The 16923-nt window shown below is 38.9% G+C and overlaps 1 protein-coding gene across 6 annotated transcripts in view; it reads right to left on the minus strand.

Moving 5' to 3' along the window:
* Positions 1–16923, minus strand: part of clec16a (C-type lectin domain containing 16A) — a 49555-nt gene that overhangs the window by 20731 nt on the left and 11901 nt on the right. For 4 of the 6 annotated variants that reach the window (XR_004335329.1, XM_032537654.1, XM_032537656.1 and 1 more), the window contains 12 exons: positions 16710–16884; positions 15444–15494; positions 13879–13986; positions 9672–9978; positions 8203–8314; positions 7983–8083; positions 7632–7751; positions 7239–7348; positions 5524–5568; positions 3718–3768; positions 3445–3573; positions 2052–2172 (listed from right to left, as the gene is read on the minus strand). Coding sequence is in view for 5 of the 6 variants with exons in the window: in XM_032537654.1 (XP_032393545.1) it covers positions 2052–2172; positions 3445–3573; positions 3718–3768; positions 5524–5568; positions 7239–7348; positions 7632–7751; positions 7983–8083; positions 8203–8314; positions 9672–9978; positions 13879–13986; positions 15444–15494; positions 16710–16884 (1430 nt within the window). In the remaining variant the exon portion in view is untranslated. The remainder of the gene's footprint in view (positions 1–2051; positions 2173–3444; positions 3574–3717; positions 3769–5523; positions 5569–7238; positions 7349–7631; positions 7752–7982; positions 8084–8202; positions 8315–9671; positions 9979–13878; positions 13987–15443; positions 15495–16709; positions 16885–16923) is intronic. The other 2 variants (XM_032537657.1, XM_032537655.1) reach the window with 1 other exon arrangement.

Consider the following 16923-nt stretch of genomic DNA (forward strand, 5'->3'; position numbering starts at 1 on the left):
TTACTTTTTGGCTGCCGATGGCCTCAAAGCAAGCACACAAATTGTATAGCTCACTTGCTATAGACACATCAGCACTTGACAAGGAGGATTGGCAGGGCTTGTAATCTTTCATAGTTTTTAGACTTTGCCACATGCTTCTGGGGTTGCCCTCCTGGAACTGAACTCTTTCTTCCCTTAGTCCAATTTGGGTCTTTAGCATAGAGACATATAGAGATAAAAATGAAACCAGGTTTATCCTTTAATATACTGGGGCGAGCCACCCTAGTACAGCCCATGTGAGATAAACACTGATTCTAATTACATTTTAACACACACATCAACAACAAGTCACTCTTGGTAGGTAGCTGAGTTGTAGCCTTTTGTTAGATACAGAGAAGTGGAATGTTGTGAGGTTGTGATGGCAGAAAGTCATATATTTACATTTGTTTGGTTTGTTGATTTGCAAACTTTGTGAACTAAGTGTGTAACCCAGTCTTAACTCCGGTTCACATTACTGTGCAGTGCTTGTGATATCCTGCAAGTCATAGAGCTAACCACTTGCAAGTTTCCTTACCATCATCTACACACCTGTGTACAGTAAGAGAAGAGTGTTCCGGTTATCTCAGTGTGTGGGAAACTGTGCACCTGTACATCGTCTCTGTTGTTGTGGTTGTGAATATTTGCATAGTCATGTGTCTTGATACTGTTAACATTGCACTCACACGTCTGTGTTGTAGATCGAATGCTGTCTTTTGCAAAGAGTGTGAGTGTGTTAGACAGAGAGACGGAGCAAGAATTAATGAATTGTACACTGTAGGGGCGGTTAGTTATGTTTTCTCATGCTCTTGTACTTGAACAGGCAAGTGTCTGTAACTAACACACAGACACTTACAGTCTGCACAGCAGCAGTTCATGTGGACCAAACTCTAGTTCGTTTTTCATTGCTTGAACACTGTTTTCAAATCTCTACACACTTATGCCATGGCTTTAATCATGACCTGCACAACATTGTGGATTTACAGCACTGTGTTCAAATGCTAACACACTGCTCTCACAACTGTTAACTAAACATTCAAAGCAATAGATTTCAGTCTGGTGCCTATCAAACACTGCTGATTGTAATTTTAGCTGAAAGACTAAGCAGGTGTCTTGTTTTAGACTAGTTGTTGAACATTTACTTTTTTTTGTATATAAACACCAAATAATAATTACAAACAATTATACATTGTAGCGTTTGAGAGAAACAAGTAAAGAGCAAAGATACCAATATGTCCAGGTCAGATGTCTGAGGTTACATACACACCGTACCTTTACTAAAGTAAAACTGCATTTTTACTGTTTTTCAGAAAGTAATGGAGATGAAAGCAATGGAAACACCACATCCATCAGTATTTAGAGATGATGCAAACATCCAATGTGATGAAGAAACCTTGCCCCATGATGAGAGGCAGGATTAGTCACACTATTCTTTGTTACTGTAATGTAACTTTAGTTTTGTTTCGAGTAATTCCATAAATTACTAGAGACAAAATACTATATTGAAGCAAACTTCTGATTTCCGTTCCTTCTTGTTTACCTTACGCACAAATTGGTATATGACATACAATCTAGATATTTTCTTTAAAGAAACTATTGAGTAGTGTGAAGTCACTCAAATTGTGCAAACTGTAAAGATGAGAAAGTATTATCTGTAGTGGTGTTTGATGCTAGTGTTTTTACTCTAAGTGTGTTCTGAGTGACAGTGTGTGTTTTCTCAGTGAGATCTGTGCATAATGTTTGCTGCACTGAGCCTGTTTTGAGACGTGTGTTAAGAGTTGTGTTGCTTGGAATGAGTTTTGCAGCTGATGTGAACTGTTTAGTTCAGGAGACTGTAGTGCCGACTGTAGTTAGAATTTTGCTCATGTAGCTCTAGTTGTGCCCACGAAAAAAACTGTAATTCAGTCTTTTATTGTGCCCCACCCTGAAATTTGGTTCTATTTTCCAAAAGTGTAAAAATGATAAATAAATAAGCATGTCAGTTGTCCAGTAGCATTACACAGTATGCTTCTGTTTTTTTACTGTGTGCGTCTTACTGAGGTCTAAGACGTCATCAGTTTTGATAAGGTCTTCGGGTCTGGTCAGAGGCAGCTGCGTCTCAAGTTCTCCCTGAAGCTGAAGCGATAAGGACCTCAGCATGAAGAACACACGGATTGCCTGTGCAGAGTTCCCAAACAAAAAACAACATCAGAAAATGATTTTATCACTGTCAGAATCGGGATAATCCATTATATCTTTCAACTGTGCTTTGGAGGGCCGCCATTCTACAAAAACAAAACCTAATTACTTTGTGTGGCCTTTGTAGTCACAACGAGTACAAATATGAAGGCAGATTAGGACTAGACTATTTCCTAGACAGATATTGACTTGGGACAACATTGGGTGGAAGTAGGCTACAGCCGAAACACTACTACATGGGCACAGAGATATCACGCAGCAACTATGTGCGAGTACAAGTCTAATAAGCATTGATCTATCCCGTAAAATAACCATGGGTCATGTTTACAATAATAATTTACTATGTGGACAGCTGTTTATTGGGTCTATTCTGCGTTTTTCCAGTTGAGTTTATTGCACCAAAAAAAATGTTGGATGGATGGATCAACACAGAGAAATCCTTAGTAGCTGTGACACAACTGCAGGAAACTCATTTTAGTTGGCATATGTTGGCATATTCCCCCACACTCACACCACCAGATCGTGTTGGCTCTTATCCTCACGTCCTCAGGCTGTTGACCGATCGCAACCTCCTCCTCCTGTTGTTCTATTTCAAAAGCACGCAGCTGCTTTTCTGAAAACTCTGGTTCGTAGAGCTATGCTTCTGGATCTTGACTCACAAATCCAGCATGGGCATTGCCATTCACTTTCTAATGTAGGAAAACTAGCCAGCTAATATTCACGCCGGTATGTTGATGGAAGTTGGGGGTTTTCAGGTGCTGCGTGGTATCTCTGTGCCCAAAGTAGCAGTGCTTCGGCTATAGTCTACTTCTACCCAAAGTCAACATCTGCCTAGGAAATAGTTTAGTCTTACGCAGAATACGCAGGGCAGAAAAAGTAATTGGGTTTTGTTTTTGTTGTTGTTGGGTTTCTTTCACTCACAACATGCTAACCGGCCACATAGGATTCCATTCACTACGCTAAGCTAGCGGCGGCGCTGCTGGACTAAGACAATGCATGCAACGACACGAAGATGCATTTGCCCACCTATATAAATATAGAGAAGACGGTGAATAAACCTATTTCAACAAACGGTGGTGTATTCCTTTAAGTAAAAATAATTCTGCTACATGTGGCCTTAAGCCAGCCATAATTCATATTTCAACTACAAGACCTGACTTCCCAGGAATCTAACAACCTGTTGTATTTGAGCTATTGATTTCAAACTTTTTTGCAATGTGAACTGAGCTCAAGTTGAGTGTGTGGACGTACCCTGCGTGTCTTCTCCATGTCTCCACAGGGCAGCCTCTTGACAAAGTCAATGCCAGTCAGAGGGGTACCGGTGGGTGGCAGCAGCACTGAGGCATCCATCATTAGATACTCCACATTCAGGGGTTTACTCTTCAACATACAAATAAACCCATGACATACAGCACCCGCACAAATATTTGCAACATCAAGAATATATTTTGAAGCTCAGGTAATTCATGTTACATTTTTCAAGGAGAAAAAAACAACAGAGATATTAAATGAAGGCCAACTAACCGTCATGCTCCTGTATTCATCTTCAAACATGTCCAGAAAGATCTCATCGCCCTGTGAAGACATTATCAATTTGGATGCCAGTTAAAGATAAGGCAGAGAATGTGTGGGCAAAACATCTATAGTGAACTTAGATAAGCTTTCAGGCTCAGAGTTTCACCTATTTTTTGCATAAAGTGAAACCAGATGCCAGATGAATTCTTGAAAGACATTCCATCAACAAAATGTTGATGTTTTGAACAAAAGAGGAAATGCTTAACAGATAGGACAAGTTGTGTTGACACGCACAGTTTGGCATAGTCATGGTTAATGTGTTCATACTCATCGGCTCATTGTGTTCCTCTAACCACACGGATACTGTACGTCTAGGAGAAAATATTCCACTTGTATTGATGATCAAGTTAAAATAAAACCAAATAGTAAATAAAGCAGCAACCAAATTTTTCATTTGTAAAATAGTATTTTAAAATTAAAAAAAAAAGTTTATTATTATATCATTGTTTGCGTGAGGCTACTTAACTGACATAAAAGTGTTATTGAATTGGAGAATGACGTGCTAAATGGAAATGTAATCATATGGTCGAAAAACTAATTCAATGAGTAAAGATAAACATTATTTACAATATGAAGCACTTAAAATATGTTTAATATTTCTCAATATAAACATCCAATGACATCCAATTTCAACCAGTTTCATGTCAGACTAACCATCATTTTATTATTTAATCCAAATATACTTAAATCAAATAACCATTTCATTTTATGAGATCTATCATTCAAAGTTGTTTCCACTTGATGTTTGAGAGGAAATATTAATTAAAGCAGGGCTTGAAAATCATTTTAAACTTATATCTCAACCTGCTTGATAGTACCAGTTTTGAACAAAATGCTAGTTAACAAGAGAGCAGCTACTATTTCTACGTGATGACCATATTCTTTCATCAGGAAGCCTCTTTTTTTCAAAGCTTATGTTTGCAGTCAGCACGGTGATTGCATTGAAGTTCTCCTGAATGATGACATAGAACCTTTTCCACTCTCTTTGTTGATGATGATCCATTTGGTTGAATTGTGAAAAAGTCAGCCAAACTCTACTCCTGTGACTGATTCCAAAACTGATAAAGATACTCAAAGAGAAACAGAAAGCATCGACTGCTCTGAAAACATTTTGCCCAACAGTATAAATATGATGCTGTATTGTATACATGGGAAACACTTTCAGTCTGCCTATTACACCTTCAGGGAAATGGTTTCAGTTATAATAATTTGATACATTTAAACACATGCAGACAAAAGAACCTTAACAGGTAGATTGTGTTCCAGCTTTTGTTGTGACACACATCTCAAGAAGACCTGATTGCAACACCATGTTGTATGTTTACCTGTCTGGTTCTTTAATCTTTTTCTTTGTTTTTCTCCCTAACCTATTTTTTTCCTGATTGTTTGCTCATCCCAGCAGCTGTCTCTGTCCTAGCAGCCAGAACAGAAAAGTTTGTTATGGTATCACTGTCAGCTTAAATTCTATTGTGCTACAGCAGTCAGCAGAATGCAACATATTTTGCATTAATATAATTTGCTTGTCTTCTGACTGACTTTCCAGTTGTCAGTTGCTGCTTCACTTGTCCTTCCGAGGTTTAAGGTTAAATACAGTGTATGTGTGGGTAGATAGGAGAAAAGTATTTATTTAGGTTACTGGTGCGTGCTTGCGTGTGTGTGTGTGTGTGTGTGTGTGTGTGTGTGCGCGCATTGGGTGGATAAATAACTGGTTATCTTAAAGAGTGTGTGCCAGAGTGTGTTTCAGTGTACACTCACCTTGTAGAATCTCCGCAGTAAATGCAGACTTTCTTCTCTACCACCCTGCAAACACAAACATAAAGTATAAACAACGAAAAATTGCAATAACGCAGTCTGAGCCATCATTCATCTGATACAAGTTAAACATCTTCATTAAATGTGTCTTTTCAAACAATGAACTCTTAGAATAATTGCCAGGAATAGAGTTGGTTATAAAAATGCAAAAGGTATTGAAGCGCTGGCCTTAACACAGCCTTCCCTCGCTGGGATACTTCAATCCATGAACTGACATTAACAGAAAGAAAATATAGAATTATTTATTTAAACTATAAAAACTGTGTATTTGTAAATATACTGTATGTATATCCAATTCTTCCCCCCAGCCCTCCCTTCGTGCCTATGCCTTATTCTCTCTCTCTCCCATAAACAAAGAAAACATGTTGTTGCCAAAGCAGTTTACAGAAAGTTCATATATACTATACTCCCTCCCTCTCCCCCTCAGATCTGATTTCACTGTAACTTTTAAATAATGATGTCACTCCTGCACTGGGTTATCCAAAGTAATTTCCTTTTACTGCAATAAATGCATCCCTGGTTTACCCATTCTAGCATGTGTCAGAGAGCTAGAGGTAGGATAGTCATGGGCAGCCAGTGTTGTTCCTGTAATAACACTAGAAGGAAAGGAGTTTGGACTGTGAAGTTGTGTTTGTTAAACACTGAATTGCAGACATTAGTAACATGACTGGTCAAGTGTTTTCCCCACAGCAGGGCAGAAAGAGAATTAGCAGGATAAGGGCTGACTTCAGTAAGGATGTAGTAGTTCAGTAAGGTCAGTTCTTTGGAATTGGGACTTCAATGAATAGCACAATGAAAAGTCACAACAAATAAATGAGTAAAACTGACTAAAAATAATTATTATGATTGCTGGAAAAACCCTCAACATTACCACTGCAACTATAGAAGTGTAGTCCCGATTGAAATGGGGTCTTCATTTATGTTAAGCTGTACCAGAGGTAGGAAATTCTTCAAGCAGAAACCACCAATGACATTAACCTGACTAATAATAGTGGGTAAAACCTGGCTTTGAAAAAAAACTTATAGTTAAATGACCATGGTCAGTTTTTTTTTTTTTTAATTCAATCAGATCGATGGGGAATTTAAAAATACAAAAAAAGAAATCCCAGCAAAAAACACCACACAAAAAAGTAGCAAAACTACTTCATGTAACTCCAGTGAAATAAGAAAAGAGGAATGCAAAGAAAGAGTGTTTGAAGGATTACACTGAAGTGATAAATAAAAAGAATTCTCAGAAGGACAAGGAAGACAAATCAAGGGCTGTGCAAGTCAGGGCGGGTAGCAGGAGAGAGAGGTAGAGGAGTCAGAGGGAATAAATGAGGAGAAGAAGCCTGTTAATGAGATAAGATGTGAGGTTTGAGAAAAATGCTGTAAAAGAGGAAACGGGTGGTCCAGCTTCTCCCTGCTGAACAATATCTTAGGTTATTACCTCAAAGTAGCACTCACTGAGAAACCCTGCAGCTACAGGTTCAAAGGAAGTGATAGAGTTAAATGTAAAAGGGGTTGTTTTACTGCTACGGATGACCCAAGATCCCACACCCAATGATTAATGACATACGTTATGCCTGTTTGTGGGAGTATTGATTCTGTGTGGGTGATCTATGACAGGACTATGTATGAGTACTGATGTAGTGTGTACATGTTTTTGTGTGCTGTACCTCCAGGCAGGCCAGATGTACATCTTTGATTATACAGTGGTTTCCAGAGAGCACAGACTGCTTCAGTAAAAGGCAGCTCAGCTCCAGGGTAGCTAGACGCACTTTACCATCTACACACACACGCACGCACGCAAACATACACACACAGATATGTATTAAATGGACCAAAATATGTTTATGATGTACACGTTTTTTTAAGCTACAAGTTTAACATCTTCTACTTCATTCACATTCACTTGTGAAGAAATTCTTGAAGTATCTATTGTGCTTGAAAGAATGTGTCCATATTCCTATGTTCAGTTTGAAAACATGCAAAGGAAATAAATATCTGATAACTAAGATATTAAAAGGCAGGCAGGCGTGTGTGTATGTGTGTGCGTGCATGCGTGTTACCTGGCTGTGATGCCTGGCTCATAACTCTAATCAGTCTCTCTACCAGCACCAGGCTGTAAGAGCTCTTCTCTTGGTCAGGAACTGGCAACTGCAGACGCTCCAGAAGATCTCGGTTAATACCTACAGATGAATGGACATGCATGCAGATTCAGTTTGGCATGAAAAGTACAAAACAGTTTGCCCCAAAAACACCCCAATTGAAACAAAACTTTAAAGTTCTGTTAAGTCAGTCAAATCCTGTTTTTAGAAATATAAGCAGCTGTGCACAGTCTACATGTATATTGGCCACCAATATGGATACCAGCTAGCTTCATTTCTCCAATGAGCCACTAAATGAAAAGAAAGACCAACCTTTGCTGTGTGATACAGCATAAAGCAGGCAGAGGACAAACAGGGCATGGTAGTCATCATTGGTGCAGTCGAGAGCACTGTACACCATGTCTAAGAATGGTCTACAGAGACAGAGAGAGGGAAAGAGGATATCATCAGCTGATAAACACTTCTGTCTTTCCTTTTATTCATTCTTTCCAATCTAACAGTTTGGTGTGTTCAGATATGTGTGTCCATGTACCTGCTCCTCTGTGTGTGTGTGCGGGTGGCTGCAGCTGTCTTCTCTTCATCAGTGATGTTCTGCTCCGTCAGCTCTGACACCTTACTCTTGTCCATCACCACCATCTCTATCTCTGCACGCACAGACACACAGACACGCAAGCACACACGCACAAACACATGTTGTACTTACTTGCATAAAAACCCATAAATGTGAATTTTATTTTATAGCATGCTTTTCACATTCACATCACACATCCTCAGCAAAAAACTCCCATCATAGATATGAAGACAGAAATGAGCGGTTGTCACCAGTGAATATGAATGTAAAGTCTGAAGTGCTTCCTTCTCATCCTCCACTGGATCAAAAAAATGATAGAATTTGTTGAGGCTACAAAGATGAGCAACTCATGCCAACAGCATCTGCTTACTACTGATTAGGGAACAGAATATTCATTTTCAATGCATAAACCTTATTTGATAGCCTTAAAATGTAAGGATCAAATTAAAATATAATCAATCAGACAAAGTATGTCTAATTTATCAATGTGTCAAAAAGTTTCTTAATTTATCTCTTTTCTTATCAATCAGTTAAATAGGGTGGGTGTTGTTTTTCCACCCCAAATGGTACATGTTTCATATTGAAACTATATGTTCCATCTGCAGCCCACGTTGCTATTTGTGTTAAAACCCATGCTGTACAGAAAAAAAAAAAATTCTTCTGAAGCAATGACGATTGTGTACCCCTGCCCAAAGACTCTCTGCAAAAAGAGTTTATTCAGTCAGTAATAAAGAAGGAATCCTTTCAGAGGAGTGAAATGGTGAGATTTTACATAACACACACGAACGAACACGAACGAACACAAACATGCACACAGAGCAGGAGTGAGAGACAGGCGGAGGTGAGGAGCACAGGATGGATGTGTCACCGTGGAAATGGACAGTCAGCTGCTGCCATGGATATTTTGTTGGACATGTGGACAGTGGTAGCCATGGGGAAATTAAAACGGTGCCAAACAAAGGAAGCAGCTGAAAGAAGGTGACCTCATCTCAAAACTAGCCTAAAAGGAATTTTCCATTATATTTAGGTTCTTTCTGCTTTTGCATTTTGTTTTAGCTTAAATTTGAACTCTTCTGTTTTCAACACGTCCTTTTTCAGGAATCAAGCACGTTCTTAACTTGACAACTGTTTTACGTCGGCTAATCTGACAAACAATAAACAGTAAATCCATGGAGATAACATTACCAGCACATTAAATTTAGCACCCAAAATGAAGAGCAAAAAAAGCAGAGCACATTTAGAGTAAAAATTCAGTTTTTAGTTATTTTGTTTTTGAAAGTTCATTTTTGTTTGTTTGGAGACAAGGACTGCTGCTGTGGTGGCTGTTGGGTAACCAAGGTGCATCATGGGAGACTGTGTCTTGTTGATGGGAGTAAAGAAACACTGACAAACAGTCCTGTACTGCTGTGTCCTATGAGACACACACTCACCTTCCGCCGTCTCCCCACTCGCTCTGCTTCCCTTAGAACTCCCTCCTCCTACTCCCTCTGTACCTTTTCCTTTCTCCCTCTCTCGGCCTCCCTCCCTCTCTCCTCCTCTGCTGTCGTCGTCCCAGCCCTCCTCTACTCCTCCTCCGCTGCCTCCTCCCCGAGCTCTTTCGTCATCCTCCTCCTCTCCTAGGTTCTTGTAATTAGGCCTCTTCTGAGTTCTCTTGCGGCCGCGGTGGCGGGACAGCTCCAGGGAGCGCTCCAGAGACTCCAGGGGCTTGGTGAAGCAACGCACACCTCCTGCACTGGCCTGAGGGGTTAGAGAAGGACAGAGAGGCAAGGGGTTGAGATTGGGAAGACATCACATTCCTGGAAGTGAAAATTACACCTCTTTCATGCTGCTGACCAGTTTTGGGCCAAGGTTGTCTGATCAGTGTTCAACCCTATTTTTGGAATTTTAAACCAAGCCAGTCAACATTGGTATATCCCTGGTCATGACAATTTAAAGATCACCTGGGTCACAACCCAAGAGCAGTGCATAACAATTACCTTAAGTGCTAGAAATGGGCAGGTTTTTTTAGCGAATAGCCAACTTGTCACATACTCCAGTCCAGCTATATACCACAAGAACTGATGTTTTGTAGCTGCTTAAAATTTTTTTTACTACTAATTATAATGTGCTTTCAAAGATATTTTTGGTTAAAATAAAGCAGTGGCCGTTCTGTGACTTTGATTCTTAGTTTTTCACATCCATAGTGTTACACAGTGGAACACAACAGCAAACCTCCAAATGTGCGGTGTACAGAATGCAGATAATAGTTCAAAACAAATGAGAAAATGTCAGGTACTGATAATCTGGAGTAAAGAAACATAGAACTGGGATTCTTAAAAGAAACTAACTGTCCTGTTTCCAGGTAGCAATACTGCCACCCATCATTGGCAGAAGTGCATGCAAAACCCAGACACAGATGAACATGCATAAAAACACATGCAAACACTTATGACTGATGTGCCCTTATCTTTTCACACATTCACACAAACAGAGAGCCTTACAGTAATTCCATCTTGCATCTTGTTGATCAAAGTCTGTTATCACACAAAAACCTCTTCCGTCCCGATATACTTTATCAGAGAAAATGACCACTTGACACAAATGCACACACTTGATCACTGGCTTTGAGGCCACGTCGGTAAGACCATACTGGAACTAGAAGTAATCCACTTCTCACATATAGCCCTCAAACCTACACCAAAACCCAGATATGCACACAGGAAACAGCTGGTAAATGATAAGATGCTGAGCAGAGAGGTCCACATCCCCCAGTCTAGGTGAATCTAGGTGGCCCCTTTTACCTTCACTTCTTATAACACAAACCACCAAACACACGTGAACACGTGGGTACATCGATGCAAAAATGTACACTTGGTATATTGTTTCAGAAGATGTAGGCACATCCTACTTATGTGCCAAAAATAGTTGCAGTTTCTCAGCATACACACTAAAACAAAACTTTTACCTTATGTTTAAGTCTTTGGCTAAACCGATTCATTACTCTTTGCCTTTTCTCCATGTTGTCACAAGAGGAAAAGTGGTCTTATAAGGAATAAACACAAAAAAAACTTAACTTAATTTCATCTCAGTCTGTATGTATTCCCAGGAGTGTTCTTTATTGAACTGGGAATAACAAGATAAAACATACAGACTAAAATGTGTTTTTAATGGTTTGCGTTTCAGATTAAGTCAACCCTGAAGCATAATAGAGTAAAAAGCCTTAACATCTCAAGTACTTCCTGTATCCAGCCAACAAAACATTGACATATGCATCTATTATCTGTATTGTAGTTGCTGCTAAAAACACAATGTGTATGCTGTCAGACATAAACCACAGACTAGCATTAGTGTGTGTGTGTTGCACCTGTTAGCTGACTATATTCTGGTAAACCGCTCACACTCTCAGTGTATGCTGAGAAATTAATGGAGGTCAGGAATGGTGTGTAAGGGCGCACACCACACACACACACACACACCACAACACACACACACACACACACACACACACAACACACACACACACCCACACACACACACACACAACAACCACACCCACACACACACACACACACACACACACACACACACACACACACACACACCTTGCAGCACATTGAAATAGGGCATCATTTGCAGGTCAAAGATATACCTTTAAATGCACACAACTAAAACAGCTGCATGTGCTTTGGAAAAAAAAAAGATACAGTAGATACACGTACAGACATGCAAATGTTGTGACATCATGTATAACTGGTGCACTTGCAAAAAAAAACATGTGTACAAAAGAGAGAGAAAGAAAAAAATAATTCCAGGAAAGAGATTTAGGTTAGGTGAGCCATCTCTGTCAGTGTTCCATCATGTGACCCAATTTCCTGCCACATCACAGACAAACAGGAAGCACCAATTGACCACCTGTGCATAAACAGAGCCCATGCCTATGTGGTGTTTCATCTACAATAAATCAAATAATAACACAGCAGTTCTATCTGATGTAGTGGAAACAGTTAATATTCAAAATCCAACATGCATATATAAAAAATAAAAAAAAGAGTAATTCTGTACAACTTTTTATTAGAGGGAGCATGATCAGGGGCTTTTTTCTACAAGAAATCTTTCTGCAAAATGCAGGTGTCTTATGTGCCTGCAAACATGCAGAATAAACAAAAACATGCGTTTGAAAACAGCTACAGGCAAATTTAAGCAATAAACAAGGAAACAAATACACATCACTGCAGGTTAAAATAAAGGGCATGATTTGAATTAGTAACCAGTCTTCAGCTTAGAATAATACAACATTATTTGACTCCTGAATGGAGAAAAAGTCATAGGCCCTGTTACATTCTGCTGTGACTCTGAGGAAGCCATAGTGGACAACAAATAAAGTGAACACAGGATCTAACACAAAAAAATGAGCAGGATTACCTTTCTAAAAAGCCATAAGACAGTAAAACCATCTCAAGCCTGTTTCTGTACTTTATTTAATTTGATAGAAAAACCTAAATTCTGACAATTTCAATTACTTTTATTGAATACATACTTCTCTAATTGCTGGAAAACTGCTACAGTAAAGTTTAAAAAAGAAACATGTGGCACTTTTAAAGAACACAAAATGCAGAAGTAGAAAAGCACTGCTGAGTGAATAGCTGGCAGATACGAGTTTGGGTCTGGCTGTCTCCTGTTGTGGTAGACCAACGTTGTTCATACATCACGCCTCAACTCACATTCACCGAAAAGGTAGGCTGCTTCTTACAGTACACACACACACACACACACACACACACACACACACACACACACCCAAAACACCCACACAACACACACACACACACACAGGACCCCCCCACAAGGATTCTCAGAAACGCTCACTTAGCTCAGCACACCCCCCTTTACAGACAGATGGTCAAAAAAAAAAAAAATAAGAGGAGAGAGTTTGTGTGTGCGTGTGCGTGGTGTGTGTGTGTTTGAAAATGTGAGGAAGAGAGAATAGAATGGAGGTGAGGGGAATTAGATGGGGAAGATAAGGGGGAGATAGAAATAAAAAGAAAGAGAAATAAAGTACAAAACCAAAAAGGGACATAAAGATAACACCTAAAATAGAAAAGACATTCAGAGAGAGACAGCAGACAGAATGTTTCAATCCAATGCTTAGATGGCAGGAAGATGAACAAGGAAAGACAGAGAGGAAATGAAAAAAAAAAAAATGAAAAAAATGTAGATAATGAGCATATAGCTGCCTTGATGTGGGTGAATATGGAGAAAACCATGACCCCGCAATCTCATAACCACTACATGCACCTCTGGAACTCAACCTGTGTGTTGTTGTGTGTGTGTGTGTGTGTGTGTGTGTGTGTGTGTGTGTGTGTGTGTGTATCTATGGGCATGTATCAATGTGGTTGCTTGTGTAGGTGTGCTTGTGTGTATTTATTGTTTGTGCGCTGTACTTCCAGTGTATATGTACTTGTGTGACTCTGTCACAATGTACAGTATACTGTGTGTGTGTGTGCATTGCAGATTAGTGTTTTTTTTAATGATGTTCTGGGAGTGCTGTTAAATATTTTTGTGTTTGGTTTTCATGTTGGTTTGCACAGTGTGTGTGTGTCTATAGCATAATTATGTTGTGTGTGTGTGTGTGTGTGTGTGTGTGTGAGCGAGCATTACCGTGTTCTTGTGTATATCCGTCTGTGGGGTGAAGACAGACAGATCTCCATTGAGAATAACTTCGGCCAGTGCGTTGACCATTGGCTGATAGTGAATGATCAGAAAAACCTGGAAAATACACAGATGTACACATTTTAGAAAGTAATAAACAAAAAAACATCTTTTAAAACAAGAACTGTTAATTGGAAATTGAATGAAGTATATGTGGAAAAAATGTATGGTAAAGTTCATGTCTACAAGAAAATGTATTTTGAAAATGTATTTTGAAAATGTCTTCCCCCCACGTCTATCCCCACAGATATGTCAACTTAGTTGTTACTACCCTTTTAACTGTACTGCATGTCAATATATTTTTTTGATTTAAGTCTAACTCTGAAGCAGGCTAAATGAGTTCATTGGTTCACAGGTATACCTTACATGTAAAAGTAAAGCAAAAGCAAAAAAAATAACAAATAAAATCAACAAACGATGTAGCTGAGTTACAGGAACACCACTGAATAAGTGTCTGTAGCGGACACAGAGTTCACTTCATGTATGTTCATACACATACATTTTAAACAATACTTTTCCATGACTTACTTTTTGGAAAATTTCCATGACTATGTACTCCTGAAAATGTCAGTCGACATTAAACAATAAGAATAAAAATCTGTGTTAACGTTTACCCTCAGAGCTGCCTACTGACTCTCAGGAAACATGACGCTGAAAAGATCGCTGACATCCTTGCATAATTTCAAAGAATAGTGGGAGTTCGCGACTTTTAATGCCCACAATACCTTTGCCCTAAATGCGTCTTGTCTAGTAACATTGGAGATATTCTCTTGTCTTGTGCTGTGAGTCTGACTTGTGATGGAATAATCTGCAATCGGCGCAACGTTGGTCGGCGTTGTTGGAGGAGAAAAGAAGCTGGTAGAAGATGGTCATGATCGAGCCTTCACACACAGCCACAACTGCCTGGTGCTTGGCGCCTTTAGCATGGCTAGCTAGCGCTTCTTCTCCCAAATTAGAGATGTCAATGACAGAACATAGTCCACATCTGTCTTTAATTGGGTCTTGAATCTTCCTGAACCACGTCTTTTATTTGTCCAAATGACGTCAGACATAGTTAAAGTGGAACTTTCCTGGCATTTCAATTTAACATAGATTTGAATTCAGTCAACACCAACTTCACCTCAGGCAAGTGAGTGAACCGGAAGTGAACAGAACGTTAAAGTTAAGACCACATAAAATGCATTTCTTATCAAACAAATTTTTATTAATTACATATTATGCTGTGTTAAAAAAACTCCTTGACTTTTCCTTGATCTTTTTATTTTTCCAAAAACTTTTCCAGTAGTGGAATTTTGCCTTTTTTAAATTCCATAACTTCTCCAAGTTTTTCTAAATGTATGAACCCTGTTATTCTTTGAGAATAATTTATATTCCATTTTTAACTTATTTCCGGAAGGATAAATATATGATGCATAGGCAGAATGACTTGGCAGATTGACATCAAACCACAAAACTAAAATATAGCAGTGCTTTGGTGATGGCTGGTAGTAGCATCTGTTGTGTATGTTGCTTACTTGAGACAGCAGGTAGAGGGACACCTGAGGGTTAATCTTTCGCTCTTCAGACTGAAGAAACAGAAAAAAATAAAAAGGCCAGTCAATATCAAACAAGGTCCACAGCTAGAACCTAGAAATGGAAAATAAGAAAATAAGACAATGAAAGGAATAGTGAAATGTATAATGAGAAGAAACAGGCGAGAGTGAGGAGAGACAAAGCATAGAGCTGGAATTATTTAATAGTCTGATAATCATTTAACAGTTTAAAAAGGACCGTACATGGTTTTGTATGTTAAGCCAACCACCTTTTATCTGTTTCCACCTTGCATTAGTGCTGTTAGTTATTTTTCAACGCAGGTAACAAGTTTTTATGACATTCATGTTTGATTATTGTTTGTAATCCTAATTGAGTTTCCAGTGATAGCTTATGAATGATACACTATGAGGTAACCGTGGTGAATCCACCAGCAGGATGGATTCACAGATCACTCCACCATTTTAACTCAAATGTATAAAAATTAAGTAACTTGAACGGAAACCAATGCGGATGTGTGTTTCATTGTGATGTATTGGATGTGTTGAGGAAGTTTCAAGTCTCTGCAAGTTGATTGTAATAGTGTATTAAAATTGACTTAAACCAGTGGGCCTCTGGAAGTTAGGAAAAACATATTTAAAAATGACAGTACAACTTGCATGAATTTGGGAATGGTTGTTAGTAATGAAAATTTAGGCACATGGGATTCAATTGGCTGATTGTGCAAAACCACTGTTATGGTCTTGAGCATTCATCATGCCAAAGATTTACTGGATCCACATATGTAATTCACTGCTTTTGTCTGTTTAATGTCATTGTACATTGAATATCTTGGATATTGCTGAAAAATACCAATTTAAAGATGTCACCTTGTTGGTAATGGACTTTTTCCACTATTTTCTGACATTTAACAGACAACAATTCACCGATTAATCAAAAAAGAAATCAACAGATTAATAAATGAAAATAATTGTTAAGTTTTGAATTGTAAATGTTTTAGCCAATTTAAGGCTAAAACTAAGATAAAGCTGTACAAACAGTTTCTCTGACATGTTCTTTAACACATTAGCTCTTGGGAAAACACATACATGCATAGGTGTTATAACACATTATGTGTGAACAATTTGACGTTAACATATTTAGAAAGAAACGGAGGAAGCAGCTTTTATACAACGCATGCCCCCCACTATGAAACCTGTTAACATCAGTGTAACCTAATTTATTTAGACATGCAGGGGAAGATAACATACCGTTTCAGGGATAACCAAAGAGTAGACATAGAGGGGCAGGAATAGACGGTTGAGGAGGTGGTCGGTCAAAACGTCATTAAGGAATTCACAGTTGATGATGAGGATATCGTTCAGGTAGTGCAGGTGGTCAAGGTGCTCTGCTACGAGGTCACTTAACTTCCCTCTGTTCCTATGCCTGGGACACAACAAAGAGGCAGAGAGAGAGAGAGAGAGA

This window comes from Etheostoma spectabile, chromosome 15 (genome assembly GCF_008692095.1).
Source record: "Etheostoma spectabile isolate EspeVRDwgs_2016 chromosome 15, UIUC_Espe_1.0, whole genome shotgun sequence".
In the NCBI taxonomy this organism is placed as follows: domain Eukaryota; kingdom Metazoa; phylum Chordata; class Actinopteri; order Perciformes; family Percidae; genus Etheostoma; species Etheostoma spectabile.